General features: G+C 46.8%; 1 protein-coding gene across 4 annotated transcripts in view; it reads right to left on the bottom strand.

The window, feature by feature from the left end:
• The window catches only part of ZBTB44 (zinc finger and BTB domain containing 44), a 37,239-nt gene extending 10,136 nt beyond the window's left edge, over positions 1 to 27,103 (bottom strand). For all 4 annotated transcript variants that reach the window (XR_004550316.1, XR_004550315.1, XM_034069533.1 and 1 more), the window contains exons 1-4: positions 26,983 to 27,103; positions 9,594 to 10,663; positions 5,272 to 5,356; positions 512 to 675 (exon numbers count right to left, since the gene is read on the bottom strand). Coding sequence is in view for 2 of the 4 variants with exons in the window: in XM_034069533.1 (XP_033925424.1) it covers positions 512 to 675; positions 5,272 to 5,356; positions 9,594 to 10,611 (1,267 nt within the window). In the remaining 2 variants the exon portion in view is untranslated. The remainder of the gene's footprint in view (positions 1 to 511; positions 676 to 5,271; positions 5,357 to 9,593; positions 10,664 to 26,982) is intronic.
• Between the last annotated feature and the right edge of the window lie 414 nt (positions 27,104 to 27,517).

Here is a 27,517-nt window from a genome sequence, read left to right on the forward strand (position 1 = left end):
CCGAGGAGGCATACACCCAAACCTTTTGCTCCATGTACCATCTGTAGGAGCTAAATTGCTGATCAAACCAAACCAGTTGTCCTGCAAACCCTCCAAAAACTGTGAGATCCAAAGGCATACAACATTCTTCAATGTAAGGACATAAAATGGACAACATATTCTTATGGTTGCGAGTCTCCTCTAGAAGACAGCAGACAGCTACAACATGTAAGAGGAGGAATTTCAGTCTACATAATTTCTTTAGGAGAATGAAAAAGCCACGTATACTTTAGAGCATCTCATGGAAATTACTTGTTCTGATGAGTTTCAGGCAATCAGCTTTTCTTCAGTCCACTCAAACACTTGTCATCCATGAGCAGAACTATCAGATCTGATGGATCAGAACAAGCACTCAGTGAGACATACCTCTCTGAAACTGAAATCCTCAAGCACTTGGCAGGGGATTAAAGCACAACTGCATTATTCCATTCTATTGAGCCTATAAAGTAGTAATTCTTGGAAGGTTTCTTACCTGAGTGGATAAGCATGTGTTGTTTTAAGTTCTGAATGCGAGTGAAGCGGACCCCGCAGGTTGGACACTGAAAAGGTCTGTCTGGACCATTGGGGCTGGGTCTCTCTGTGCTGCTGGTAGAAGGAGCAATGTAGAGTTGGTAGGGATACTGAACGTTCTCCAAACTACAAAGAGAAAAGTCATTCGTTTACAAGCAAGCTAGAGGGAAAAGAACAAGCAAAAGGAAAGCTGAGCCTTGAACACAGCTGGGTGAGAAGAAGAAAAAGGCTGGCACATCACACGGCTCTGGAAATCTGCCTCTGACCTGCATCTGAATCCTTACAGTCATCAACTTTGTATACCAGAGAGTCCTAGAATAGCATCACAGACTGGGTTGGGTTAGAAAGGACCTTAAAGTTCATCCAGTTCCAACCTCCCTGCCAAAGGCAGGGAAATAACCTCTGACTTGTGCTCCTTTGAGCACTGTCTTCCAGCATCTCAACCACTTCCCATCAGCAAACAGCCCCTGAGGAGGAATTTCAGGACCTGAGCAAACTGGGAAGCAAAGGGGTATTTTGCAGCTTCAGTGATATGGATGGATGAAGTTAAAGATGATTCTGCTTCATTTCCATCCAAGTTCAATGAATTACATATTTCTAAGTTGAAACTATTCATCTATTGATTAATACTTGCTCCCTGTCTGATTCAATCAGCTCTAAGAGAACAGCTCAAGAATAGCTGCATTTAAATACCAGCACACAAGAAAGGAACAATTTACCTTTCAAAGGAATTTAGCTCAAACTGACTAATTGCTCCTACATAGCCTCGAGCTGCAAAAACTACCCTGGAATAATCCAAGTCCTCTGGCAAGGAATTTGCTTCCCTAAAGGGCACAGTGCAGTGAAAACAAATCTGGTTCAAGCACAACAGCAAGAGGAGTCTGGACTTACCTGGGGTTTCCCTTTCCTAAGCATTAAGGCCTCTATTTTGTATAGAACTACATTTCAGCTTGCTCCCAGCCTGATGGAAGATCAGATGTCACTGGAGCAGGGAATAGCTCTGAGCCTCAACATCCCACAGCCAAAACAACTCCAGTTTAGTTTGACTAAACTCTACTGTCTGAAATGGGATGTGTCTCCTGTTGCATACAAAGTCCCCTTAACTAAACAAATCCTCCTGCTGGTCCCCTTCCACCTCCAGCCCAGGTTGTTGGTTTCAAGATCAGGCTGAATTTGGGGACTTTTACCACTCACATGAATGAGATGTGTACTTTGCACACAGGCATTTCCCTACACAGCAGACACAAAGCCACAGACCAGAGCAGGAGGACAAGAATCACCTCTTTCAATTTGTCTGGACATGGATGTCAATACAGCCAGGAGAGCTGGCATTTGAATTCTGAGCACGTGATGGGTCTCTGCAGCAAAAGCTCCAGCTGTAAGACATACCTGGAGAGAAAGAGAGCACCAGGTACCTCTCGATACACAGCAGATAAAAGGAGCTTAGCAGCAATCAGTCTGTAAACCCCAGAAGGATTTCTGGTCTCACTTGGAACTGGAATAATATTTGCTCTAAGGAAGAAATTTGATTGTCCTTCACTTCTTTCTATACCCAGCAGGGTCCAGGGAGCTGTGGGGAACAGAGATGCTGACAGAACTGTTGATCTTTGCTAAAGGGAATGTTTGCAAGAGGGAAGCCAGAGCTCATATCCTGGGCCTGGCAGAATGCAGCTCACTGCCACTTAGGTGCCTACAAAAGCCAACTGAGGTCTCCCCAGATGTACTTGGTGTAAGTGAAGGGGTTTTAAAAGGAAGGTTCTGATGTGTCTGAGCAAATTCCTGAGCACTCCTGTTCCTCTCTGGGAGCAGCTCACTAGAGAAGGGACAGATTTTACTCTACTCAGATGTGGAAATAGCAGCTTGTGTCTCTGGAGCTGCTATGGTTGTACACTTCCCACTTTACCAATGACAGCTCCATCAACACAGACTGACAAGTCTGCTACCCAAATTGTCTTAGGAAAGGGGAAAGAAAAAGGGAAAGGAAAGAGGAAAAGGGAAAAGAAAGGGGAAAGACTGCAAAAAGAGCCTGAGGTTTAGAATTCCAGCTGCCATAAGAGCCTGATGATCAAACACCCCAAAGTATTTTGGGCCCAAGATGGACAACATGCCCTCATCTGGCACTTGTCAAATCTCACGCAGGCTGGCAAAGGGACAAATCCCTTTGGAAAAGGTTTCCTTGCCCTCAGCTGGGTGGGGAATTCACCATTCCAGCTATGAGCAATGCAGAGGGCAGAAAGGGTTGACTGGCCAGGTACTAAGAACTCCTCCTCATAGATGTACATCCATGTACACACACGTATACCATTCACACTGTGCTCAGATGAGAATGGCTTCAGTAAGAGCTACAGGGACAATCCCCTGGAAGAAATGTAGGATGAAGTTTGCTTTTCCCCTACACAGAAACTTCCTGAGCTTCTACAATGGGAATCATGAGGCTCTCCAGCTACCAATGACTGCTGTGACTCTTTCCATCCTCACACTGCAAGCAGGCTGAAATAACCACTGGGGGACATAACCGTGGCCCTTAGCATAAGGAAGGGACTACATCTGCAACACAAACATGTTTTCTCTTCCCCCTGCTTCTTTTTCCCCATTAATACCCCATTTTACATGACTTGCAAATGGGAGACTTGTGGCATTTGACATTTCCTCTCAGAGCTTTTCTGGAAGAGGCAGATAAAGAGATGGGTTTAAAATGTTTTCCCTCTGACACTGAACTATTCTACTTGCCAGTTTTTCTTCTTTTCACCATGAGACTGTATACATATTGAACTGAACTCTGACAAACAGCAGTGCCAAAATGCTCAGCGAGCCTAAAAGTGTTCTCTAGGTGTAAATAACAATGATTTGAGCTAAGTGGAGGTTCTCATTCTATTGGATCACAGAGACCTTTGATAACTGAGCCTCTGCAGCTCCCGTTTAAATGCAGCCTTTTGAAACACAGACTGTGAAACCAGGCAAGGCTGAATTACAGATGTGTTAGAGCAGTGCATTATACTCCAATGGAATATCAGAGACAGCTTTCACTGGGAAACAGGAGTTTTCATACTTAACAGATTGATGTGTGCCTATTATTACATGAAACACTGATTCAGGAGAAGGATCAATTCCTAATGTGCACATTGAACACAGAAACTCAAGAGAGAAGCAATCTTCAGTGTTTAAATACTTACAATTGTCTCCACTGTGCTAAAGATGTTAACAGTGGAAGAGCTTTAGGTGGCCTCACCTTTTGCTTTGGTTTATGAACAGAAATATAATCCATGCTGACTAAAAACCCCAGTTTTCCATATGGATTTGCATCATCCACCCACAACTGATTGTGACATTGAGAATCTCTCTTAATAAAATGACGTACAACCTGCCCTTCAACTAAAGGTGCATTCAAATGGATTCATGGGGTAAGGAAGGTCTTGGCACTCTCACCTGAGTTTATAAAATGGATCATTTCGCAGGAAAAATTAGGTCTAGAGCCTGAAATTCTCATAAATTCCCACTTTTTAATTACACAATTCCCATATGACTTCCCTTGTATAAATTATATGCAAACTGCAGTCAGCTTTGCTGATGCTTCTGTTCTTTATTTTCAAACCTGGGCAAATATTCCTTCCTCTTCTACACGGAAGAGACTTGGAATGGGAATTTTCAGTGTTTTTAATGGATTTTATGTATCTGGGATTTGGGCTAAAGTGCAACAATTTCCTAAGAAATGTCTGAAATAATCCAGTGCTGAAAACATGTATTCCACTTGACTTCAGAGCTATAGCTTTCACAATGCGGATTAGCTCCAATGCCAACATGTGCTCCTACTGTCAATTCAAATCCTAAGTGCTGGGTATTGTTTTTGCACTGTGGTTTGTTAGCAGATAGATTAAATGTTCTGTTCTCCCTTCAGATTTAATCCTGCAGGGGAACAGGTGTCAGGGGGAAATGGCAGGAAGGGTTTTATGAGCTAGGAAAATGCAGCTCTTGGTACTTCTGTCTACAGGGAGGTTCACTTGACGCCTCCCAAAGGTTCCCACTTGGCTCACAAAACACTATTTAAAGCTAGTTTGGTGCTTAGAAAGGGGGTAATTAACTACAGGACATCCCACTCAAGCAAAGAAATCCATTCAAAGCAGTGGTGTGCACCCTTGTGTGATGCTTGCAGGTACATTGGTTGTAAGAGAACTACATCTTGGACCAAACAGACCCATTTTAGTTTGGTTTTCTCTGCCAGCCTTCCCTTATAAGGGATTCCCTTTATAAATCACTCATCTCAGCCCAGCCAAAGACTGCTAAATATTTACACCAAGTGACACACAGCACCTTGGTGAGAAGCTACATGCAGAAAGCTTGGGAGAGAAGATTTAAGGCTGTTCTGTCTCTTGTGTGGTTTATGGCAATAGCACAGCCTGGTGAAGCCAGGACTGGGGACTTGGTTTTGCGGCTTTATGTCAGCTTTAGCATCCATACAACTGCCACACTTGTTTCACAGTGAAGATTTAGCTTTAATCTATTAATAAAGGGAAAAACACAACTATCTTCACAGGAAATTAAAAGCAACAAGCAAGCAAATCCTGACTTTCATCACCTCCATTCTTCCACTGCATCTGAACCTTCAGGCACTGATTGTACTCTGATGACCTCAGAGAAGTCCATGGAGAACAACTAAACATAGTGGGATTAAGGCTGGAGGGGGTAATTACAGCAGAACAGTTTGCACACCACACTGGTACATACCGATCATCATCATCTGCGTGAGCGTTAGTGCCAGAGGTGCTTTGGAGTGTGGGTAGTCCCTCCGTGACGCCCTCATCTATTGAGCCTAGGCAAAGAAAAAAGGGGGATTCAATGCAAATAAGTGTTCAAAAGGGGCAGGTGAATGCACATTTGTTTCCCCAAATAGTGTAAGATACTAAAATTGTCTTGGGAAATCATTTAGGAACCTCAGAGGCAACATGTTCCAAATACACTTCTCCACACAGATTATATAGGACATGGACAACTCAAAGAGCAAATACTTGGCACACCTAGAGAAGAAGCTATGTTAAATAGAGCCAGAGTTTTGCAAACACATCCAGTGTTAGCACTGCAAAGCAGGAATTTCATCAGTATTCAAGGCTTCTTGAGCAATAAAGTTCAATCCTGCTACACTACACTGTGTTCCAGACCTTCCATATGTATATCTGTTGATAATGCCTTCATTTATTGATAAGATGCTTAGAGAGAAAGAGCCCCATGAGACATTAGAAATGCAACACAAAAGAGACCAAACATCTGTTTGCAAGAGAAATGTACACACAAAACCATTCCAGGGCATTGCTCAGGGCACCAGCAGTCAAGCAAATGCAGCTCGAGTAGGTTTTGGAAATGGAATCTAAGGTAAATGTAGCACTAAACCAAAGCTACCTCATTCATCTGAAGAAGCTGTGGCTCAGATGGGCCTCTCTCCGGTGCTGAATCCTTGTTTAGGTGTATTAAGCAAGGTTGGTTTGGCCTGATGCCACCACCCTGCAATCATACCCATTAAGTAAAAGAATTCTCTGGGCTGCATCTCAAGCAGCGTGAGGTGATGCTCTGCTCTGGGGAGACCCAACTTGCAGCACTAAGAGCAGGTCTGGGTGTCCTCAGCATCAGAAGGACATGGAGCTGTTGGAGCAAGGCCAGAGGAGGCCATGAGGATGCTCAGGGGCTGGAGCAGCTCCTGTATGGAGCCAGGCTGAGAACATTGGGGCTGTTCAGGCTGGAGAAGAGAAGCAGCTTGGAGACCTCAGAGCAGCTTCCAGTGTCTGAAGGGGGCTACAAGGATGCTGGAAAGGGGATGTGCATCAGCAATAGAACAAGGGGTGATGGGCTCAAACTGAAACAGGGCAAGTTCAGGATGGATCTAAGGCAGAAGCTCCTCCCTGTGAGGGTGCTGAGGTGCTGGCACAGGGTGCCCAGAGAAGTGGTACAGACTCCCAGAGAGCTGTCCCTCTTAAGGACAGCGTGTTCTATAAAACCTTCCTAAACTGAACTACCATTGCCCTTAAATTATGGGCTGGTGATGGGAGGAAACTGCATCTCCAGCAGAGATTTCTACTCAGAATAACATCAGCAGCATCAAAATGCTTAATTCTGGCATGAGTTAACAAACTGTATTTGGGGAATTCAGCACCTATGCAATCTATAACATTACAAAACCCAATCCCATTCTGCTTTATCCTTCTTGCTCTTGCAATACTTCACTGAAGAACACACCAAATTGCTCTTAGGATTAATTTCATGCCTTCCCTTCTCAAATGGAAACAGTGTTAATGAGTTAGGAATATCTCTTCTCAGACATATCTATTGTTGCAACCACAATGACTTATTTATCAGGGCCTTGCTTCATGTCTCCTTCCATCTTAGAAAGTGCTTCCAAACAGAATAAATTGCAAATGAACAATCCTTGAAATGGCCCAAATTGTGAATAAGAGCTTTTTGCCCCATCAGAAGGAGAGGCAGGAATGCTTTTGTAAATGCACTATAAAACACTGAGATAAATACATGCAATTATAGGAGGAAAATATGTTCAGGGAAGAGAAAGCTGTACTTGAATGTATCTTGCTGCCTGCATTTACTGTTCTTCTGTTGCTGCATAAGGAAATACATCTTTGGGAGGTAAAAAGTGCTTTCTAGCTACATCATATATTAGGTACATCAGAACTGTGCTAATAAGAGCCTTGTTTCTCTTTGTAGCTAAACGTGAATAAAGACTATGTTGAGGATGGTTAACAGTGTTATGCAAAGAGCATTAAAAGGAATTCAAACACAAGACAAAGACAAAACCAGATCTGTGCTTTGGAGACTTTGGCCTAACACATTTCTTCTCTCTGCAGCCATTCTAAGGGAGAACACGGTGTAATAACACACTCAGTAACAGATTTAGGTTTACACATTATCATCACTACAGCCAAGATCCTCTGCCCTGTGCCATACAAGTGGTCAGGTACGTGACCATAGTGACATAAAATCTACAAACATAGAAACACAGAACCCCAGACTGGTTTGTGTTGGAAGGGACCTTAAAGCTCATCCAGTTCCATGGCCACAGGCAGGGACACTTCCCACTATAGCAGCTTGCTCCAAGCCCCTGTGTCCAACCTGGCCTTGAGCACTGCCAGGGATGGGGCACCCACAGCTTCTCTGGGCACCCTGTGCCAGTGCCTCTCCAGGCTGAACAGCCCCAGTGTTCTCAGCCTGTCTCCATATGGGAAGTGCTCCAGCCCCTCCTCATCCTCGTGGCCTCCTCTGGCCTTGCTCCAACAGCTTCATGTCCTTCTGACGCTGGGGACACCAGAACTGCACCCAGTGCTGCAAGTGGGGTCTCACCAGAGCAGGCTAGGAAAAAGAAGATGGCAAACTTCATCCCAAGCAACATGTGCCCTCAAAAGAGATGCCTGTTGAGTTCAGGTGTGATGTGCAGAGTCACTTGCCAACCGAAATCATCTCAGGCCCTTCCAAAGTTCCAGCTCTAAGGAGTTAAAACCTATTCCTGACCAAGGACCACTTTTCCTGGAGACTTCCCAGCAGAGTTTTTAATCTATGTACTATTTTGGCAACCTACTTCAAGAGTTATATTTAAACTGATATTAAGTTTGCTTGGCAGAAAGAAAGAGCCTTATCTCCAGCAAATAAAACATTTTCCATTTAAATACCAGCACATGAGCTATACAAACTGAGGAACAAACCCAATGCCATAAAGTCCTCAATGGAAAATACTTGCATTACTTTTTAAGGTCTATTACTTGAGCAGTTTACCAACACTGATTCTAGAGTGCAACCCTGGAATAGTCACACTGATGGCTTTATTTCCTTTAGAGCAGGCCCAGCGTTATGCTGACCAAACTAAACATGTAATAACATTGGCTGTATTTATGTGCTTTGTTGTCCTTTATTTATTTACCTAACTGAAGCAGCCTTTCATGTATACATTATTTGAATGAAGCAGCCTAGTATATGTGCCATTCTTGCCTTCTTCAAACAAACCAAGCTTTATTAAACATCTCAGAGCAAACAAACTACCAAGCGCAGGTCAAGCCACTGAACTGAAAGCAAAAGAGCTGATTTGGGCCAAATTTGGGTAATTAAATGAGAAATAGTGTAAAACTTCTGACTTCCTAAAAGCCATTCAATGTATTCTGTGCAGAGGAAAGAAAGGGGTTGTTACAGTATCCTTGCAGTATTAGCTATTAATACAGAGCTGGAAGAACCCAAAACTGGCTTAAAATTGTCTTTCATGGAAAAAGGTTTCTCTCAGCAGTTGGCAGTATCTGAAGAAGCAACTTGAGACCCAAATCCCACAGAAATGGAAAGAGTCTCAGGATTAAGACTGTGGTTTTGTTTCTGTCTGGGGCATTAAGATGACATTTCCATCACTCACACTGCAGATCTTCTTACAAAGGCTCTCGCTGTCATGATTAGACAAGATGTCATGTCCCATTCTATCCCTCTGTGGATACACCCACAAGTCTCTCAGATTTGGTGTGGCAGCTCAGTTGAGATCATGCCTTTTAGAATCCCACACTGGTTTGGGTTGGAAGGGTCCTTAAAGCTCACCCAGTTCCAGCCCCCTGCCATGGGCAGGGACACCTTCCACTAGAGCAGGGTGCTCCAAGCCTTGTACTTGAACACTGCCAGGGATGGGGCAGCCACAAGTTCTCTGGGCGCCTTCTTCCTTACATCTAACCTAAATCTCCCCTGTTGAGTTTAAACCCATCACTCCTTGTCCTATTGCTACAGTCCCCAATTTGATACTAATAAAACAAGAATCATTTTCCTCCACTTGACCAACTAGAAGTGAGAAGGGGGTCTCAATCTCTACTGAGTAAGATCAACAGGCTTCCCTTTTATATATGTCTTTTGCAAAGTTAAAGAGCTTCAAATCCCATCCCCACATCAGGGTTTATATGGAACATTTCATAAAACAGGGAAAAAACAGGCAGTTTCCCATATGTAAAGCAGGAAAAAAATACAAAGCAGTGTTATTAAGTGCACATGTGCCTATTTGTACATGTATCTAACCCCAGAGATGCTCATACCTATAGAGGAAGACTGTGGGCTGATCAGAAGATCCTCCTGCACTTGTTCACTTCCTGGGACTGTCTGTTGATCGCTTAGGGAGCTCTGGGACGCGCTAACAGGCTGTGATACTTCCTCATGAACCTCCTCATCACTTAACCTTTCCACTTTGACACGTACGTCTTCCTCAATGACCAGGGGAGAACTGGCTTTTGTGCTCTCACAAGTCACATAATCTGTAATCCTCCTGTTGGCCTCAGAGGGCCCAGGCATTTCCAAAGTCCTCGAGTTCTCCGCCTGCTTCACCTTCTCAGACTGGAGTCTTCGATCAATTCCAAAAGGAAAAGTCCAGGGAAAAGCTAGGGATGAGTCCACGGGCTGATTTCTGGACTCCGGGTAAGAAGTTGAAGGATTCAGCACTTGGGGGGAACTTGTTTGTGTGTTACACTTAATGGGGCTCTCTGGGGACATCACGATGTAGCTTTTGCGCTTCCTCCGCGACTCGCGGCACACAGGGATGGTCCTTTCCACCACGCTGCACTCGGAGGACACAGGAGAAAGGCTTCCATCCCGAGAGGTGAAATTGCAGTTTGCACTGTTCTCCTGCCCCGCATCCAGCACCTTCTCCTGCTGGCTGTTGGGAGTGTTCCAGAGGATGCTGGACTTCATGAACTCCGAGCACGTGCTAGCCACGCTGAACATCTGCATGTAGCTGGCTGCAGCCAGCACGTCGATGATGTTTTCCGTGTTAATAGACAGCGTTGCCGTGTAAGCGTATTCCAGGAGAGGGATAAATCCAGTCACCGTCACGTGGTGCAGGTCTAACACACTCTTGCTCTCATCTTCTGCTTGGCCAACGAGTTTGGAGCGGAAGAAGTCACTGCAGGCTGCCAAAACCACCTTGTGAGCCCGGAAGATCTTGTCCTGCACGCGGATGGTGATGTCGCAGAAGTGGCCGTCGTTGCGGAGCATGTTGAGCTTGCCCAGCATCTCCTGGCTGTGCGCAGGGGAGTTGTGAGTGAAGGTTTTCACACCCATCTTTCCACCGCTCTGCTAGAGGTCTTGCCGCATATGAGAGACCACAGGTATCCTGGAACAAAGAGGAGAGGAGTCATTTTCATCGCTGCAAGCACAAGGGGCTTCAGGGTTATAAGAATCCATGAAGCAAATCCACTGAGGTCAGGGTTTTCTAGGATCTACACACTGTGCAATGGAATATCTCTACAGAAACACAACGACACACGTGTCATTTCCAAAACCACAGAGCAAATCTACCTATTTTAGCACAGAATCAATCAGGGAAAGACCTTTAAGATCGAGTCTAACCATCGCCCCACTAATAGCATCCTTCCCATTTCTGCTATTGCCCACTGAAAACACAGTTTAAGGAAACAAAAATGCTAAAAAAGCCTTTCTGAAGCTATTAGCTGTGTAAAAAACCTGTATTTTTATTTTCTGGGCCCAGGAATGGTTCTTAAACCTGACAGATTTTGCTGAATGATTCCTTAAAGTGGAAAAGACAACAGGTTGGGGGCACTTCCAAGCGTGCAGGAGCAGGCCAAGCTCCCAGAGAAGGTATTTCATAGCAGAAAAGCTTGAGAAACTACAGCATGAATCTGCTGAGGGCAGAGTTCAAGCTGCTAAACATAAAATAACAGTTGCCAGGAGCTCTGCTTTGCTGCTGTAGTGCAGGTACCGCTTGCCTAAAGCTGCTTTTATTAACTAGTTTTGGACTAGGATGAGAAGTCATTGAATGTTCCTTCCAAAACACACTGGATTATAGGCCTCCAAGGGAAGTTTAAATCAAATACACACAAATTGATTTGATATAGGTGATGAATAAGACAAGGAGGGCAACTGCTTTCTCCTGAAAAATACATAGCTGCCTTCTTGTGGGAGCAAACCTGTTTTGTGTGCTGCTGCAGCATCTGAACTAAATGTCTCTGGTTTGAGGAGGATGAAGCTGATCCACAGCTCCCTCCCTCTGCAACATGGTGCCAAGCTCAGACATGCCCTGCCCCTGCATGGAACCTCTGCTGTCACCAAGGCTGTCTCTACTTGCGGAGAGCAGAGCATCTCCCCACAAGGAGAATCAGCTCCTGGGTTTCCTCCAGTTATTTCTGGCTTATTTCCCTGTAAAGGAAACAAAAGCCATCAGGTTTCACCTTCTTAAGCCCCCTGCCAAGCTGCCATGAAGAGTCTCCTGTGCTCCACATGACTCCCACAGCTAACATGCTATAGAAACATCATCTCAGGCAAGCTGGTGGTTAAACATCAGCAACGGAGTTGGATGTGATTATATCCAGGAGACAGCCAACTGCTTCACATCATCCTTCTCCTTTCCCTTACACATACACAGACACACACCACGCTTGCAAATGGAGCTTCACAGATACAAAGAGCACTGCAAGTTTGGAACAACTCACCCGAATCTCCCAAGTCTTAGCACAGATTTAAATGGCAGCTGTCAGAGCCTACCCTTGTTCTACAGACATCACTTGGCTGCTTCTGGTTCCTACGATTTCACTTTGATACTGCAAACCCTTTCAGAGGAAAAACATCTCTTGAAGAGAACAGATTAACCAGGAGTTAATACATGTAAAGTCTGAGTGAAACTATAAGGGCCATTTAGATTTAAAATGCAGTTTCAGCCTCCTGCAGAGGAACAAGTTAAGAACAAGCAAAACACTCCCTTTGGTGAAAGAAAATACATCAACCTCAAGAGGCAGCTGAAGATCCAGCCTGTTTGTTCTGCAGCATGAATCAAATGAGAAGCATATTTCATTGATCTCAGAGCAAAAACCCTATGGTAAAACCTTAAACAGCATATTCCAAACTGGCCTTGGGATACCCTTCCTTTTGAATTCCCAGCTGCTGCAGCAGCTCCTTGGCACATCAGAAGTGCAGAGAACTTTGTAGCAACCAGCTACAAAAAGAATAATACATTTGCAAGGATTATCTGTATATCTGGTATTTAGATCTAGTACCAACACTTAGTTATAAACAAGGAGAAAAGTCTAAGCTTATAAGTCTTATATGCCCAGAAGACAAACCCATCTTCCTTCTCTCTCCATCTGAATGAGTAATGCTCATCCTTCTGAGTGTGACAGCTCTATCCTGCTACCCTGCTCTGAACCATCCCTTGTTTTGCTTCCTTCCTGCCCGCCTCTCCTGGCTTCCTTTCCCCTGCTTTCATCTTTTGCTTCCTTGCCCTTGATCTGGTTACAGAATTTAACATAAAGTAGCAGATGTCAGTGATGTGCAATAAATGGATGTAGATTTATTACGGGAGCAGTGAGCCTGCCACCAATGTGGGACATGGCTCTGTACAGCAGCCTTGCCCTCACTGCATTGACACCATTCAAACAAGGGGCTTCTGCACAGGTTTTGGTGTGGACAGAGAAGTCCATAGGGAGGGCTGAGGAGGGGGAACAGGATCAGTTCTTCACAGTTAGCGAGGTACTAAGCACACCCAGTGTTTTTAGAAGGCGATTTCAACAATATGAATGCATTTCCCACATGGAAGATGAGCCTGCTAAAGCTCAGGCAGGTTATAAAATGGTTCAATTCTCTTTGTTAATCTTTAAGGGCATTTTACAGCTGGGCTAAGTCACAGTGACCGAAGAGGGTAAAGGGCTGGAAGGTTCCAACTTCACCTTGAGTCCTCTGAATCATCACCAGTTTGAACTGATGTTTTGTCACGTCTCATTACCAGTTATGAGCTAGGCCATGACAGCAGCTCTTAGACCGTAAGATACAGGGTGAAAGAGGAGTGGTTGAAGAACCATAAACCAGAACTAAATATACACAGTAGCTTGGGGTGTGGAGACCAAGGTGCATGCATAAACTAAGCGATAAGTGGCCTGGAGCTGGAAAAGCTGTTCACAAACCATCAGTGATTCCCTAAGCAGGGACTGGGGTCAGGATCAAAGAGGCAGTCACTTGCTTTCCCTTCCCAGCTGCTGGAAGCACACTCCTCCTTGCACAGTCCACACACGTATATACAATTCATCAGAACAGGTCAAGGTAACTCAGCTCATTCTTCCTGGGTTTGAATCATGGTCCCTTTGATAAACTTGGGGTTCTCCTTTGGAAGAGCCAGTGAATCAAACTCCCAGAGCTGTTTCTCACTTGGTTATAATCATTTTACATCAGGAGTGAGGGAAGTTTTAGCACCACAAAATTGCCACCACACCTTAGGCTCTGTATCCTCATCTGTGGCAACTTACATCATGAAAACACTCACTTTTCTGAATACTAAACCCAACACACTTCAGATACATAAATACCACATTGGCTTTAGTGCCCTGTGAAACCACGGTGTATATCACATCACCAACTATCTTTTTTAACCCAGAGCAGTCACTGGGCACCGGTTACAGCACCTATCAGGGTGCTGAGGCACTGGAACACCCAGAGAAGCTGTGGCTGCCTCATCCATGGCAGTGTTCAATGCCAGGTTGGACACAGGGGCTTGGACCAAGCTGCTCCAGTGGAAGGTGTCCCTGCCCGTGGAACTGGATGAGCTTTAAGGTCCCTTCGAACCCAAACAAGAGCAGCAGCCTGGGCACAGACAAGTATTCCATAGGGATAAATGTGTGACTTTATTAGCTGGCCTAATAAAAGGTCCAATCTCACCCTACAAATCTTGCCTGGTTTCACTTGGTGCAACTGCTGGTGGGAGCTGCCATGCTGCTGTCACTTCAAACGACTCAGCAGCGCCTTCTAAACTCTGTTTCAACCCATGTTTTAAGTCAGGTCAGTAAACCTGGTTTGAACTCAGCCCCCCACTGCCAAGCCTGACAGTAGGATTCTGGGATTTACAAAGAAGAGAAGGCAAACAGGAGGTTTCTGGGCTCAACATGACGTCAATGGGCAGCCTTCGCTTTGGTGTGGTGGCATCTGTGGAATGCAAACCTGTAACCTTTAACTGCAGTGGGTGGCTGGCCCAGGGGAATGAAGCATCCAGATAAGCATGCAGGGTTTCAGCACCTCAGTTTCCTCTAGGACAGTGTACTTCCCACTGCAAGTGTACAAAGGAGCTTGTGTTACCTTAGGGTAAAACCTCAAGTTGATGCTGCGCTGCAGTCTATAAAAGGAGGCTGAGGTGATGCTACACAGGAGAGCATTCAGTACTGGGGCTGGTGTGGGGCTGTTGCTTTAGGAACCAGTGTTCCAAGACACTGAACTTGCTTCCATGGTACCTTCCCTGCAAGCTTCTCAAAAGAGGACAATATTCAGGCATTTTCTGCTTTAAAGAGTTTAAGGGGGGGTTTGTTCTTGGACAGCCCTCCAAGAAGGCCTCTGTCTGCCCAGCAAAGAATCCCTGGTAAGTAACTGGAGAACTGCACTTGGGAGCTGTAGCAGTAGAGCAATTTCATGTAGCAAGCTGAGGACTTGGAATGCCGCAATCCATCTATTCCTTGCGAGCAGCAATATTCCCTTTCACAGCAGAAGCCATATAAATGTGTGTGGTGTGCTTCCCCCCTGTACTCCAGACGTTCTGCACTGGATAAGGCCATTTCTTGTGTTAAAACTGGGGATTTGGCACTTCCCATCTGCCAGAGCTTTTGAGGCTGCTGCCTGCATCTACCAGTAGTGGTGCTTGCAAATAGCATTTAACACCTTGGTAGCCAGGCCTCTGGTTCATATTCCTAGCACACCTCTTAAATTGTCCCAAAACTAAACCCTATTGATAACAGAAAGCAAAAGTTTTAACTAATATGCCATGAGAGAAAGGAAGATGTGTGAGGGCATGGCCGAGTCCTAGGATGCAGTTACAGCACTCACATTAGCACTGCAACCCAAAACATCAATCTTTAATGGGGACAGGAGAAGAATGACTCAGATGATGGAAAAGGGAATTGACATGCTGCAGATCTGGAAGGTGCAGTCGGATCTCAGAGCTGGTGAAAGCATTGAGACAAGCAGTGGGGTGCCAAAACCAGCAATTTCCTCTACCAAATGCTTTTATTGTCAGTGGAGATGGTCAGCTGCAACAGGGAGGAGAGAATGAGAAAATATTTACATATACATTAGAAAGGAAGGTTCAGGGCAAATTTTGCAGACCTATTACCCCTCACATAAGAGTATTGATTATCTTATACTGCTTTTCAGCTGTGTGTCGAATATAGAGGGAGCTGATACCCCCCCCCCCTTGAAATGCCACTCACCACCCCTGCAGTACATCATTAATCATCTGTTCTGGCTTTCTGCTTTAACTCTACCTAGCACCAAGGTGTAAGCTTTGGTCAGAAACCAACCTGAATGTACCAGACTTGAGCTCTCCACATGCTGGAACGTGTTGGTTGCTCAATGGTGAGGAGAAGTCATATGCACCAGGTATGAGGCTAATGAAAAGAGCTCCAATTCCTGTGCAAAACCTAAGAACAGTTACACAAAGATGACAAATATCTGCTCAGCTTTTGCCAGGATGAGCCCAGGGTCTGCTCAGTAAGTCATCCTCATGCATCACCTGGAAGTAGGGTCCCAAGTTTTGACTGAGTACAGCGTGCTCCTGGCTCTTCCAGGCTCCAGTAGCACGTCCCTCAACTGCCACTTGCCCTCCTGGTACACAGGGTGAGACACATCCACTCTCTTGACTCAGAGCTGATCTGAGAAGAACTAAAGGGACCTGTGCGAGAAGCCAAAGCAGCTTGTTAGAGACCCATACTACCAAATCCCCACTGTGAGGATGGGAAAGGTGCTGTCCTTGCAATCCACTTCTGCATGTTCCTGTCACTTGAATTCAGAGAATCATAGAATCCCAGACTGGTTTGGGTTGGAGAGACCTTAAAGTTCATCCAGTTCCAACCCCTGCCACGGGCAGGGACCCCTTCCACTGGAGCAGCTGCTCCAAGCCCCTGTGTCCAACCTGGCCTTGAGCACTGCCAGGGATGGGGCAGCCACAGGTCCTCTGGGCACCCTGTGCCAGCGCCTCAGCACCCTCATAGGGAAGAGCTTCTCCCTAAGAGCTCAGCTCAGTCTCCCCTCTGGCAGCTACTACATGTCTACTACACTTATTTTAGGCTATTAAAACCAACCCAAACCATACCACAGAGCTGCTGAACTGTGAGACCATCAGAAAGACAGACTCGTAAACCATCAGTTAAACCATCACTGGTTTCCAGGAGCTGTTGTTTCACACATTTAATGTGAAGCTCAACGTGTCTTATAGGGATTTTGGGGCTGTTTTCCTGATTAGCCATTTGCATGGAAATGAAGAGGTAAAAATTCAGCAGTCATGTTCTGACAGCATGGCAGGAGGTTTTAAAGAGAGCCTGGAAGTATTACAGCATGAAGAGGAGCTTATGTTGGAGCACAGCACACAGCACAGGATGGATATTTGTGCCCCCAAACCAAACTGGATCCACAAACCTGCCAAAACTCCCCAGTGCTGGAACAGAACAAGACACAGCACTCACCTATTTGGGTCAACACATCTTCCAGCATGTCCTGTGTCTGTTTGAAATCCCCAAACATGTTCTGGAACTCAGAAACCAGCTCTTCCAACCCCCGCATCTGGCTGAATGCACAAGTCATCTGCCTGAGTGTAATAGATTACAGATGCCAAGGCCACATGCAGTAACTGCACCAGCAGCCACATCCTTGCAGCAGACTCTTGTGCAGCTCTGGCTTGTCATTTCCTCATCAAAGTGACACTTCCAGATTTATTCTTGTCCCGTTTATATGGCCAACAGATGTGACTGAACTCATAGTGGCAAGAGAATTGAATCCTGATGTAAACCCTTCTTTTCAATTCCAGTTGCAGGAGGTGTCTTAGGGCTGGAATTCCAGTCACACACAGTGAAATCTAACCTGTTAAACAGTTACATTGGCTCCTGGGCAACCCCAGTAGTCTGCACAGTGTTGGAAATAGCTGTGGCCAACAGCAGGCCCTGCTGAGTGATGGGAGAAGCTGAGAGCTGACAACAGCTTGTGCCCAAAAATGCCTGGGAACCACTGGCAGACAACAGAGAGCTCTGTATGAAGGCACGGAGTGTGCTAGATGAATTCAGCAAGATTAAAGCATAGCTACAACACCCAGCCTAGATAAAACTTGCAGATTAAAATCATGCTGTAGGCATGTAAAACATGTTACCACTCCTTTCATTGGGAGTCAATCTAAAGCTGTTTCCATTGCTCTGCTGTGATTACAACCCAGCTTTCATCCTCAAGGTGCTGGTGTACCAGGAGAAGAAGCACGAGTGTTCAAAGATTGTCTCCTTTTGGGGGTAGGCACCTGCCAGCAAGCTTGGCAACATCAACACTGTGTTATTTCCATCACTCAAATATTGAGTGCAGGAGCTCTGATTGTTTAAATATATAGATGCTTTCATCTCTCCAAGATAGATGATTATAGGTGTTGGTACCCAAGTGCAGCAATGTGGCTAAGTGAAAACAAGCTAAAGAAAAGAAGAGGAAAACAAACAGACAATGGGCCAGCACCTGTGTTTACTGAACATTAAGGGTGTAAAGCTGCCTGGAGAATGTGTTTTTGAGGGAAGCAAAAGCAAAGCCACCTATGATGAGAACTTCATTACAGTGTTTGAGGAACAGAGATGCAGTTAGTGACAACAAGTAGATGAACAGACAAAGTGAAGCTGAGGAGCTGGCTGAAAGGAAGTCATTTGTGTACTCGAAATAATTTGAAGCATTTACCTCTCAAGTGCCATGAGGATTTGTCTTAGCAATGATCTCCCAATGCTTCCATAGAGACCCTGGCTCAGGAAATGCTGATGGAAAGGTTAAGATGTATTGTCAGCACAATGCAGAGACAAATGATTGAGAACTGCAGGCCTAGGAACAGAATGAAATTCATGGGAAAGCCAAGAGTATGAAATTAAAGCCTCACTATTATAGATCAGGGAGCAAATAACAGATTTGAACTAGAATCTGGAAGCTAAATGAGTTAAAAGTGACACTGGAGTAAGATCTCCACATGATTAAATTCAACCTGAGAGGCCCCCAGACAACCCCACTATTTGAACACCCCATGTTTTGGTCAGGGAGTTGTCAATATTCATTTTAACCTCCTGAAAGGCTCTTAAGAGAGCTGCTTCTCTATGCAGCTCCCTCTTAACGTGTCTCTAACGTGAAGTACACTCAGACATTTGCAGAGCAGCTGACTTCACCAGGTGATGGTGGGAACATGTACCAGCTCGAAGCGATAGGGCACACATTAAGTGTGCTGATCAGCAAGACAGCACCTCTTAATCTTGGGATCTAATTAAAAGATTACAATAATCAGGGCAGCTCAGCAGTGTGCAACATATGTAAATGGTTGCTCTGACACCACTGATGGCTTCTAATGCAACAGCCAGAAGACAAGATACTTCTTGAAACCAGTTACAGATATATAAAGGAGAGAGATTATTTTATTAAGACTCTCTATACTTAACTGAGGTTCAAGGCTCAAATTCCACGTTTCATGCAGCAACTCATCTCTTAAATAAGATTTCTTCCAGTACCTAAAGGGGCTGCAGGAAACCTGGAGAGGGGCTTGGGACAAGGGATGTAGGGACAGGACAATGGGAATGGCTTTAACCTGCCCAAGGGGAGACTGAGCTGAGCTCTGAGGCAGAAGCTCTTCCCTGTGAGGGTGCTGAGGCGCTGGCACAGGGTGCCCAGAGCAGCTGTGGCTGCCCCTTCCCTGCCAGTGCTCAAGGCCAGGTTGGACACAGGGGCTTGGAGCAGCTGCTCCAGTGGAAGGGGTCCCTGCCCATGGCAGGGGTTGGAACTGGATGAGCTTTAGGGTCCCTTCAACCCAAACCAGGCTGCGATTCTATGGTTTATCTGGGAGGAATTTAAACAGTAACTTTGCACCATTCCGATGCAAAGACCTTCAGGAACACTATCAGGTACAATATTCTGGCTCCTGTACCCCTAATGACATGAAAGGAACTCTCCTCATTGCCACAGCCTTCCGCCTGCCCCAAGCCCTGTTTTCCCAAGAGCTCTCCAAGTTTCAGTGTGATGATTTGCAGCCAGCTCTTTCAGACAACACAATGTTACCACTCGCTGCTTCAAAGGCCCCAGATTTAACTTGTTGCCTTTTAGAAGCTGTTGTGTGAAGTACAAACCTTATGTGCCTAATATAGCTTTCACACGCTTGAATAAGCAAACCAGATAAACACCACCTTCACTTCAAGCTTCTTATCGTAGCAACCTCACATCAGTGTTCAGATACTGCAGAGGCTCTAACACCACGAGCTGTAACTGCTAAAAGGTCTTTTAGAGACTGAATTATGTTTCTTCTCATAATACAAATTAGTGTGAACTTCACTAGGCAGAATGCATTGAGATGCTTCGCAGCCGATTCGCTGCCCTGCAATCTGGGTTATTCACAAGGTCTCTGGAACAGCACATGATCCAACTATTAGTGGCATTATCACAGCACTCTGGAGGTGTTTGTGCCATCAAGACAGAAGCAAATCTCACTTCTTTCAAGTTGTTTTAGTTCCTAGAACAAAAGGAACAGGCAAATTCATAGTCTCCTTCATATCCTCACACAGGCAAGTGCCACAGAACATAATCAGGTTATGGATTGATGCGTTACCTCCCTGAGGCACACATCCAAATTTAACCACTCTTTCCATGACAGTGCTCATGCATAGTCTTTATGGGATCCTCACGGCTCCTTTGCACTTGCAAAGCCAGGTTAAATCTTTCCCAGATTTCTCAGTGTGGAAAAGCCATTACACGAGTGTTTCCCTCACTATAAAGTGAGGCTTTGGGTTCGTAGCCTTTGGTCTTTCACAGCAGTACAAACAACACAAAACCAAACCAAGCTGAACATTAAATTCTTTCAAGTACTGCAAATTGCCAAAAAATATCCATAAAGTGCTTTCATTTGTCACATGGCAGCAACTTTCTAGATTAAACCAACTCCAGAAAGCTGTTCCTTCCCGTTTTACCATGGCTACCCAGAGCATTTCAGTGCTCCCTTTCAGCTCTGCAAGTGTAGCAACACAGATGAATGAACAATACGCATCAAAACCACTCCTCAAGCCCACTTCAAACATCAGTAACAGCAGCAAAACCTCTAAGCCCTTTTTGATGGGACCACGTGAAAGAAATCTCAAGGAAGGGTTTGTATCTGCAGACCAAATTATACAAGATTTTCCTAGTAGCATCACTTCATTAGAGCCATGAAAGGCAGAAAACTTCACCTGTGCTTCCTCACACCTGTATTTCTTCATTTCCTCCAAGACAAAACCAGGGCCTAAACGCCCCAACAGCAACCAAAGTGAAGGATCCCTCCTCTCTGCTGTGCCTCCTACCTTATGTGCACAAGGCTTTCATTTTTGTCACCTGGAAATGACAAACCTGTCTCCTCATTTTCCAGAAACAAACGACTGTAACTGCATATCACCATCATTAGGTTGGTGACAGCCACATTTGGCTAAGTGCTAGTTTTTACTAGTTCAGCACAAAGCTTACCTGTCAACCCATACATTGTTTGAAGGATTCGGGTTTATGACAGAAAAAAACCTGACAGCTTCCCTTCTCTCACTTTCATTTTGGATGAGCAAGGCAGTATTATACATCAGTGAAATCCACAGTAAATGAGTTTCCCCCAAGTCCAAAGCAATTCTTCCATCTCCCTAAAGCACACTGTTAGTCTCATTAACACCCGAAGGGCTGGAAGCCTGCACTGCCAAGCAACACCAGCGCAAAACCTGTGCAAAGAGCAAAGGGGAGAGATCAAGGCAAAGTCACACATCCTGTACAATGTGAAGAGGAGGAAAGGCAGTGCTGCTCCAGACAGTGTGGATGGCAGCCAGCTCAAGGTGTCACAGACACATAAACAAGCAGTCACCTTTCCAACGGAAGCAGCTACAAAGCATCCTGAGCAAGTTGAAGCAAGGCAGGAATGTGGTTGTGTCATCACCCTTTTAGCCCTTTATGTTGCTAATGACTTCTGCAGATAAACATCAGGGCCTAAAAGGAGCTATTCCAGGCCCTGAAAACCCAAAATCCTTGTATTTACCCACAAACCACCTTAGCAGGTGAGCAGCAACTACCTGATTCTCCCCTTGTATGGCCAAACCTGGACTGGCAGAGTTATATCCATGGATCAGGCTGCAGTTCTGGACAGTTTAATGGGTTTTCTTTCAACCTTTAGTGTCTTCACTAACACTGCACAGAAACTTCCCAAAGTCAATCTTTCTTTCCAGGGTATTCATCCACTTCAAAAAGGCACTGAAAGAAAACTGCTGAAACTCTTCAACCTGCAGAGCTTCAATAGTATATAAACATCTGTCCCCAGCACCCACTAACCCACCAGTGATTTCCAATCACACTCGTGGTTTCTAAAGCTCTTGGATCTCCACTTTCATGCTACCAAAACCTTCCAGGAGGCTGGCAAGAACACACCATAACTTCTTCCACAAAGCAGTCTTGGTAACATCCAAATACATATCAACCACCATCTGTAACTAGACTTATAAACCAAGATCACCTTCAGCATCTGTACTGCCACTAAAACAGCTCTCACTGCAATGACCACATTTATTTGTGCTTCTGAATGAGTTACACACAGTAAGTGTTTATAATGCTATCACAGATGAGCTACAAAGTGTCCCTTTATTAGAAAGCATCTCTGCCCTGACAAAACCCACCTGCATACAGTGTTCCTGGGTAAAGCAAGCAAACAATCGTGGTCAAATCACGTCAGAACAATACAGCAGAGCTCAAAGAGATAAAAAAGAAGTGATGCAGAACAGCCTCCACAGATGTGCTAAACAGGCTGGGATGATACAGCTTGGAAAAGGACTGAAAACCAACCCAAAGAAAGAACACTGAAGTACAAAACTGCAAATCAGGTGGGGACTGGAAAAAGGGTCTTTCTTCTTTCTCATACACGTCTTTCTCACACAAAAACCAGGAGGCACTCAATGAGGTTCCTATTCACTGGGTCTAAAGAAACAAACCCAGGAGTTCTTTTTGCACAACTAGTGGGATTTATTGCAGAAGCTACGGGTATGAAGTGCTCTAAGGGTCTTGGCAAACCCAACAGGTCAAACAGGCACTATCAAACACGACTGGCAGCACCTACGCTCTAGCTTGGGCCACCTCCAAACCCTTCACCTCAAAGAGGAATGATTTCTGTGCTATGTGTGCTCCTCTGTTTGCCCTCTACTTGGAACATAAGGGTTAAATGTATTCCTCCTTCCCATCCCATACATGTGAATTCCATTTCACTGGGTTTGCCATTCATGTCCCACCACCCCCATTTCATTTTGGCACCCTGCACAAAGCAGGGCTGGACGTTTGTTTTAATCCAGTGAAACCATTAGAAGAACCAGTGGGACCTCCAAGGCAAGTTAAGAGAAATGGACCCCTACGTTTACCTTGCAATAAGTACACAACTCTTTAAGCAGCTCTATATGGTACAACAGCATCTTTCAAAGCAACAGCACCAGCCACAAGCGTGAAGTGTTTGATTTTCTGACATAAATCAATGTTTCCAGTATTATTTTTCTCTGCTTATAACTGCCGAAGTGTTAACACCCACTTCCACATCAAAACGCTACTACAGGTAGAGGCACATCTCCCACCCAGCTCTGTTCCTGCCATCTTACACAACACTGTTTCAAAGGAAGAAGCAATTGAAGCTGCTGCCCCTTTGCAGCCATCCCCAGATTGATGCCGTATTTCAAGCGACAGACTGTGAACACGCTCTGCAACCGCGGCATTTCATTTAGAAGTCAGCACTTGACACGTTGAAGTATTTGGAATTCCTCAAGTCTGGCTGTCTGCACAGTTGCATAATTTGAGCAGGGATAACCTACTTCTAACCAGGCGAGAGGGAAGAATGTCAACAGACAATCCCTTCTACGTCAGGGGACATCTCCTTCCTCGTCACGTGCCAGCAGAAGCAGCACTGCTTTGTCAGTCTGACTTTCTCCTCGTTTAAGCTGGTGGATTACAGTGCTTAAAAGGAGTGACGTTAGGCAGACAGGAATATACTCCAGTGTTCCCAAAGGCCTCTGAGAAAGAAGTTTACACTATGCCACACCACTGAAATGCTAGATGCAAACACCAAGGTCTTCTCTGTCTCAACCACCATTCACCTCTCAGCACAGGCATCACACATCCACTCCCAAGAAGGGCATGAAACTAAAAAGCCTCCTTTGGGCATTTGGGTACAACGCAATATATTAAGCTCCACGCAGGGTGAAGGGGGGGGGGGGGAAAGAAAGCTCCTTGTGATGCTCTTCACAAAGAGCTGCCCTGACCTTTTGCTGCACACATTTGCTACAGACACCACAGAACAAACCCATCCCCTTTAAAAGTTGCCAGGGTTTATGATTAACCTCCTGTTGCAACAAACATGGCAGGGATTCAGTTTCACTTGCTGAGTGCCTCTTACACAAATACATAAGGGGACACACACACACACACACACACACACTGCTCACCAAACCTCACAGTCACAAAAGGAGTTCTCTCACCCCATAAACACAACCAGCACAAAACCTTCTGCATGGGAAAGCGAGTGCAATCCTCCCTCCTGACAAGTCAGCATCCACCTGGGGAGACCAAAGCAAGGCTGGAAATTCCCTTCCCCTGGAAAGGGACTGCTTGGAGTGTTCACACCAATTAAAGTTTCGGATTAAAACCAGCTGTTTAAATAGAAGTAGTCCTCAGGGAGAGACGCTGTGTCACATGGAGACATCAAGCTGCAGGAAGAGACCCTGATGGCAGGAGGATGATAGAATCACAGAATGGTTTGGGTTGGAAAGGGCCTTAAGATCATGCAGTTCCAACCCCCTGTCATGGGCAAGGATGCCTCACATTAGGCCATGTCATGCAAAGCTCTGTCCAACCTGGCCTTGAACACTGCCAGGATGGAGCATTTACCAAAAGCACATTGCACTTGGAATACCCTAAAGATTCCTGGATGTTAGACTGTGCCAAAGCCATTCCCACCCAGTGTGACTCTGCAGGGTCCCCCACACGTGATGGACAACACGTCACCCAGCCTACAACATGCAGCTAGAAGCTGAGGAGCTCACCCACTCCACCTCTCTGGTTCCCCTGCTCAGTGGGAGAGCTCCAGCTAAGTAAAAGCTAGGATAAATAGAATGAAAATTAATGAAGGGGAAAAGGAAAGCCTCACATCAGGCACACAATCAGGAGGACAGCGGGGGCAGACGTGGAACTGAGAACCTCCCCATGTATGGCAAACCAAGGACCTTGAGCAAGGAAAGCAGGAGCCTTCTAGAAACATCAGAAGGGGCTGGAAAATGGTGTATATGGCTGGAAAAGGAAGAGTGAATGCACTTCAGACCTGTGATTTCCAACTGGAGAGCTCCAAATACTAAAGGAGCTTGCAGACTGTTTAGTTTTACTCTCATGGAACACTCAGCAAAGAGACCCCAGAAGTCAAAGCAGAACCCAAGGCAGGGCTAAGCTGAGTGTGTCACCCTGCAGCATCAGCAGGACACATGAAGAAGGGTTGAAAGTCTCAGTCGTGAGCTGTGTAACAGGCAGCCACGAAGCAGAGCCAAGAAGAGATAAGAAACGGGTAAGATCGGGTGACCTCAAGCACGTGTAGTGAGGAAGTGCCACGGGCTGGGGGCAGGCCCCAAAACAGCTGCTGCTGGGTGCCGGTGGCAATGTGCAAGACATGAAAGGACAGTGGAAAACCTTTCCCCTGGAAGGGTGTGAGGAGGAATTCTGGCCTGCCTCCCAAAGGCCACTGGTGACACCCTGCCTGTCCTTCCTGATGTGCACAGCAGGGGACACAGCGCCTTCCGGTCAGCAGTCAGAGGGAATACCCTGGTGTGTGTTTATATCGAATCAGAGAATCAGCCAGGTTGGAAAAGGCCTTTAAGATCATTGCTTCCAACCATTCCCCAGCACTGCCAAGGCCACCACTGCCCCATGGCACATGAACACTTGCAGGGCTAGTGCCTGCAGCCCTGCCCTGGGCAGCCTGTTCCAATGCCTGAGCACTCTCTGGGGCAGGAATTGTTCCTCAGCTCCATCTAAACCTGCCCTGGTGCAGCTTGAGGCCGTTTCCTCTTGTCCCATCCCTTGTTCCTTGGGAGCAGACCTGGCTCCATCCTCCCTCAACTGTTCCCCATCACACTTGGGCTCCATTGCCCTTCAGCACCTCAATGTCTCTCTTGCAGTGAGGGGCCCAGAGCTCACAGCCTCACCAGTGTTCATTGCAGGGGCACAATCACTGCCCTGGTCCTGTGGTGACACCATTGCTGATGCAGGCCAGGATGCTGTTGGCCTCCTTGGCTACCTGGGCACAAGGTGCTCAGTGTGTGGGTAGGAAGAGACAGACCCTTCCTCATCAGCAGGCACAACAAGCTCCACAATGCAAACAGAAGTCACCCCTTAAGCTTTGGTTAAGGACATGAGCATGTCTATTTGGGTGAGGAAGAAACACAATCTCGACAGCTTCTGCAGATGCTGAGGTGCATTGAGGAGGCTGTGGTGGTCAAGCTTTGCATGGGAAGAAGCACAGCAGGGTTTATAAGGCAGCATCACCCTTGCCCCATGTGTATGAAGTGAGGCAACAGGCTCTTGGCAAGCAACAAACAGACTATATATCCCCCCCCCCAGCATCTGTCAATGTTTATGTTTGCATATAAGGAAATAAGCCCAAATACATGGAAGGAGAGCAGGAAAACATGGAACAGACCTTGGTGAAGGATATCCTCGCTGTGCCTGGCCATGGGCACACAGAGGCAGCACAGCCGGCAGATGGGCAGCAGAGAACAGGCAGAAGGGGGGGGAAACACAACAACCACAACAACAACAACAACAACAAAGGGGCAGCGAGCACTGCCTAACAGCCAGCGGGAATCCCTCTTTCCCCTCCATAAGCCTGCAATGGGAAGCAGCAGGTATCCCGCTGGGATGCGGGAAGCAACACAAATCCCTCCTTTCCCCCTTGGAAACCAGACCCCAGGCAGCGCAGCTCCCTGGGGATGCACATAAACACCAGCATTCCCTATGGATGTGTGCGTGTGTGTGTCCGGAACGCTCCGGGGAGGCTCGGGGGTCACCCGGCCCCTCGAGGGAGAGGGACACGGGTGGAACGAGCACCAAACACCCCCTCCCAACCCCAAAGCAGCTGGTGGGGATCCCGGTAGATCCCAATCCCGGTAGATCCCGATAGATCCCGGTAGGTCCCCCCCCCTCTCCCCACACGCACCCATCCATCCCTATGGCAAACGTGGGTGCACGGAGGGGGGGCCGAAGGGGCCGGACCGCAGCATGCAGCAGCCAAAGCCCTCCCCGGGGTGGGCGCCCGCCTGCGCGCTCAGGGCCGCGGTCCCCCGCCCCCTGAGGGGGAACCACGGCCCCAACGACCACCATCATCATCATCATCACCTTCATCACCACCATCATTACCACATAACCCCCCCCATGCCCGGTTACCTGCGCTCGGCGGGGTGCGCTGCGGAGAGGCCGAGCCCACCTTATCTAGGGCCGCGGCGTGGCCTCGCCATGGCGGCGGATGGCGACGATGGTGATGGTGGGGATGAAGGTGACGATGATGATGGTGATGATGAAGCCAAAGCCGCCGCCTCCCCCTCAGGCGAGCGGAAAAAGGCGGGAAAGGAGGAGGTGGGGGGGGGGGTGAGGAGGAGGAGGAGGAAGGGGGGGGAGGGGGGGGGAGTGAGGCGCGCGCGACCCCCCCGCGAGGGAGGGGGGGGGGGGGGGGGGGGGGGTTCCCGGCGGGGTCCCCGAGCTCCCGCGCGCGCCGCGCCGCCCGGCCGGGCACTTTGTTTGTGTCCCACAATGCACCGCGGCGAGGTGGGGGGGGCCGGGAGGGGAGGAGGTTGGGGGGGGGGGAAGGAGATGGGAAGGGAACGGATGGGAGAGGGAAGGGCGCATGCGCAGTGAGAGGCAATGGGACCGGACGGCGCTGGCACCCCGCGGAGGGCAGTGCTGCGGACAGAGGGTTCCGGGG

Source organism: Melopsittacus undulatus, chromosome 15 (genome assembly GCF_012275295.1).
Source record: "Melopsittacus undulatus isolate bMelUnd1 chromosome 15, bMelUnd1.mat.Z, whole genome shotgun sequence".
Lineage (NCBI taxonomy): Eukaryota > Metazoa > Chordata > Aves > Psittaciformes > Psittaculidae > Melopsittacus > Melopsittacus undulatus.